Here is a 4,683-nt window from a genome sequence, read left to right as displayed (position 1 = left end):
ATGCTATCAGACAAGCTGAGAAAGAAGGAGAAGTTCATCTCCAATATTGTCCAGGTGAATCTCAAATTGCAGATATGTTCACTAAAGCATTGCCCAAATCCAGGTTTGAAAACTTAAGATTGAAGATTGGAGTTTTACCCAAAAGCTTCAAGGAGGAGAATGTTGATTATTGAAGACTTTTGGTTTTCTCCACATGATGAAATATGAAGAGTGTTAGAGAGGAAGATGAAGAGTGTTGGAGAGGAAGATGAAGAGATGGATGCATTCACCATCATTATTAGTCATTATTATTCTTCGTAATTGTGTGACTTTTAGTAGTCTTATGCTATCCTATAAATAGGTTTGTCATGTACTCAAATCAAATAATTCATATATATAAAAAAAAAAAGGTTCTCTCAAAATATACTTTGTTCTGTTCTTATTACTGAACTGATCCGGTCTTGATAGAATCTATCCTTATTTCCGTTGCGTACTAAAATCACAATCAGAACAAACAATATCTTCTGCTCGGTTTAATTGATCTCATGAAAAGGCTACATTTATGGGGATTGATTTTCTTTCCTAATATTCTCCATAACTAATTATTAATTTGTCTATTTATGGATCATGGCTTGGGATTATTTTCTGTTCTGGGAAACCGTGTATCTAACTTTGTTCATGTTCTTGATCAAGTGAAATCACCAAATTTATTTTGTGTTTTCTTCTCTGTCCTCTACTGCATGACACTTCTTTAGATTTCAACTTCTTCCACTTAAGGACAATAATAGCAACAACCTATTCCACAAGAAAGTCAGACTAAGTTACAATATCCGCCCTCTTGTTTGTTTTTGGTAGGGTCAAACTAGATTACAACCGTAATCCATTTACATCTGGTAAAATCTAACAAATTTTAACATCTAGAATCAGATTTAGCAGGCGTTCAAATTTTCTAAAAAAAGATCAAGACAGAGTCTAATATCATGCTCATTACTCTTCATATGGGATGTTCTTGTTACAGCTTTCAATCCACAACATTTGCCACTTGATTAGGTAGATTTGACAATAATAATCACCTGAAAAGCTTTACAAGGAAACTACTTAAAATTCATCTTGGATATCTTGTCTGTTAGTTCGTATATCCAATCCTTTTACTAGTCTTATGCTTGTGATTCAATGATTTTGGCATGCCCAAATTTTGGCTGTCCAGATTTGAGTTTGCTTTTGTTTGAACTATAACTGTTATGGTTTTTGACTTTTGTGTGTCTCTTCATGCAATTCACTCTGTACCTTTTATTTCACTGTATGGAAGCATGTATCTCTTGTAGCTTTAATTTCAACTGTGGACCATATTTTGTACTTACGGCCTCCATATTTGATATCTGTTTTTAGTTTCTAAGATTTTGATTCTATGAACGTTTGGAACTTCTTGACAAATAAGTCTTGTACAAGACTTAACAAACTTGTAAAATACAAGATTTACCTTGTTTAGTAGAAGTCTTATGTTACCAACTGCCTCGCACAATTTCTTTCTCTGAAGATTGCTTGAGACAGATATATGTTCATATATCTCCATTTATTGATTTTGCTTCATGAGCTTCCCATAAACATGGTTCGAAAGGACTGCTCTTTTGTTGCTCTCAATCTGTGACCATATGAGCTACTGATTTCCGTCTTTGCATTTTAGGAAATGGCACTTACAGTGAAATTATCCTAGACTTCTGTATAACATTCCTTGGATACTATTTTCTTGCATGCTGAGTATGTCTTTTTTGTCTTGATTCTTAACCAGTGTCACGGCCAGCAATGACTATTATACTCCCTTCCTCTCCATTCCAAACAGGACCTTGTAATTTGACTTTTCACATAGACTAAGAAAGCATATAAAAACTATGCCATCATCTACACATTCCATATCGTGTTTTGTGATCTACCCCTCTTAAGAGGAGATAATTATTGTGACAACTTTTTCCTATTGATGAAGTAAAACATCTATCTACTTTGTTAATGGGGTCAAATAGGAATGTAGAATTTACGTATCTGATACAAGAACACTTTAGGACAGAGAAAAAATGCAGAAGATCTTCTTATGACAGAATAGTTCAATTTACTTCTTATCCCTGATAAAGTTTTGAGGACTTTATGTGGCACTGTCCATATCTAATGAAAGAGGATTTGATAAGTTGTAAAGATACAGAGCTAGATTGTTCAAAAGTGGGTGTTTTGTATGAACTTGACTTCTATATTTCTCATAGTTTCTGAGGGAAGTTCGTTTGGTAGGGAAGATTTGATATATTACTTCAAGCTTCTGCATTTAATTTTGCAACATGTTACAAGGGAATGAATTGCTCATTGAGAAATCTCGTTTACTTTGCCGTGTTTTGATCTAAAATTACCATATTTTTGCAGCAAAAAATCTTGGGGAATTTCTTGTTTCGCAAATGTTTCATGACATTCTGCAATAAATTTAAGCTCCTGTTTGGCCCCCATTTTGAGGAAATGAAAATGGGTGGAATAGTATTTTTTTGAAAAATGAGTGGTTGAAAAAGAAAAAAAAAATTTCAGTTTACGTGTAATATTATTTTATGGAAGATTGTTTGGTTGAAAATAGGAGAGAGAAAAATAAAATATAATAGAATTGAAATTAATGAGGGCCAAACGGGGGCTAAGTTTTGTTGCTATTTTTTCCATATTTGATCTATATTCGAAAATAGTTTTTTTAAGACAAAATCAAAGATAGGGGCTAGAACTTGCAAAACTTCCATTCTAAATATAAAATCCTAAACATCTTGATGTTTGATCTCCCTAAGCCATTTCTGATCTCCTTATGCATTTTACCGGTTGAAGTTAGCTTGGACAATTTACAGTTTGTCAGATAATACTGACCAACTGCCAGACAAACCGAAACAGGAGGATGAGGAGGGATAAAATAAAATGGCAAGAAAACATTGATGATTTTGATGACTAATTCTAACAAAATATGTATGACATTCATCCAAAAAATCCATAAAGTACATTAATAGTGCATTGAAACTGGCATTTATTTTTATTTTTATTTTTATTTTTATTTTTTTGGTATTCTGCTACATGCAAAGTTGACGAATAGTGATATTTTGATTGATGTATACCAAATATTATTAAAGAAGGTTATTGTGTTAGGGTTTATCTGTTCCTGCTGAAAGGAAATTTACGATGAAAGAAAAAAGAAAAGTTTGTAAATCATTCATTTTGCTCATATAAGAGGTAACATTGATTCATTAGAACCCCATACTCTCCCCTGCCTTTTGCAGAACCATCGCAATGGACCTGGGATGATGAGGTTGCACCGATATTATAACATCACCCCCTGAAGTTAATTGTGCCATGAAAAGAAATTGAATCCTGAATCTTCATTTAAACAATCTTTTGAGTACGTATATTCTTTTGCTTGTATTTTTGCATACACGTGTTCTTGATCCTGTTTCCTTGTTCTTGCAGCACCACTCACAAGCACCCAAAATTGGCAACGGGGGAACTGAAGAAAGTGTTCCAAATACTGCTCATTTTGATAGTATCGAACGGTCTCCACTGCACCCACAGTCCCAGGCAAGGGTCGGACGAAAAGGCAGTGCAGTTTCTTCTCCCTCCTTGAATAGAAAGGGTACATTTGAAAGTAGCCATGGCATTGAATCCTCCACTCCTGGAAGATCTCGTTTGAGATCAGTTACACGAGGAGATGAAACTGTAATGTCTTTTTCTCTAATCTCTCATCATACACATTATGCAATGGGTACAAAAAAGAGCTGATAAAAGTTTCAGGTCTCTAGTCATTTTTTTCTTGCCAACCAAATATTGGTGATGGCAAATTCTAGTATACGGAGAGGAGGAAATCTTGGCAACTAAGAGAATGTTTTCCCATGCTTAAAAACTTTATTACAAGTAAATAAACAAGCTTTAATCAAAGTTCAAAATAAGTTACTTATTTTTTACACTCATTCGGATGCTATAGCCGGATGACACCCCTACTGTTCCCAAATTCGGCGATTGGGATGACACTGATCCTGCATCAGCGGAAGCATTTAGTGGCATATTTGCCAGAGTAAGAGAAGAGAAACAGAGTGGAGGAAGGGTACCTGTCATGCCAACTGAAACATCTTACTCCAATGATCAAAGACGATGTGGAAATGAAAATCTAAAGGTATATAAATTTGTTTTCAGCTACTATACACTCATCATAATGGACGACAATTATAGCATTGTTTAACATGTTTGTCTAAGCTTAAAAACAGTTAACAAGTAGCTTATTGTCTCCAAACATTTGTGGATAAGTTGCTCTTCTAAAACAAACTTATTTAATTATACGATAATTTTTTTTAAACTCAGCCAAAACACGGTCTATCTACTCAGATTTTGTTGTTAACTTCCAATATTTTCCTCTTTTTGGTTATTTCCCTAGGGATGTTGGTGCTTTCCATGGGGAAAAAGATGATCCTTGACTTTGTATGTGGATGAATGGCAAGCAAGAACGGCATGTAGATACGTTCTCTGAGGCTCAGTTTTGTATACTTTGTCATCTTAGAAAAAATGCTGGTCATATTTGCGTCTTTTATTGCTGCTGGAGGGAATATATATATATATATATATATATATGATGGATTTATTTGATTCAAATTCATATTACTTTGGTCTATTACAAGCATTTTCTATTATACCTTAATGTGATGATAT

The 4,683-nt window shown here is 34.0% G+C and overlaps 1 protein-coding gene across 1 annotated transcript in view; it reads left to right on the top strand.

The window, feature by feature from the left end:
* LOC111369588 (RPM1-interacting protein 4-like) overlaps window positions 1-4,664 on the top strand; it is a 17,340-nt gene extending 12,676 nt beyond the window's left edge. Inside the window, exons 2-4 of the mRNA XM_022991172.1 lie at window positions 3,454-3,699; window positions 3,965-4,153; window positions 4,412-4,664. Of these exons, the coding sequence (XP_022846940.1) occupies window positions 3,454-3,699; window positions 3,965-4,153; window positions 4,412-4,444 (468 nt within the window). The 3' untranslated portion in view covers window positions 4,445-4,664. The remainder of the gene's footprint in view (window positions 1-3,453; window positions 3,700-3,964; window positions 4,154-4,411) is intronic.
* Window positions 4,665-4,683: the final 19 nt, after the last annotated feature.

This window comes from Olea europaea, chromosome 20 (genome assembly GCF_002742605.1).
Source record: "Olea europaea var. sylvestris chromosome 20, O_europaea_v1, whole genome shotgun sequence".
Lineage (NCBI taxonomy): Eukaryota > Viridiplantae > Streptophyta > Magnoliopsida > Lamiales > Oleaceae > Olea > Olea europaea.
Note: the sequence above shows the minus strand (reverse complement) of the source record. Positions and strands in the feature narration are given on the sequence as shown.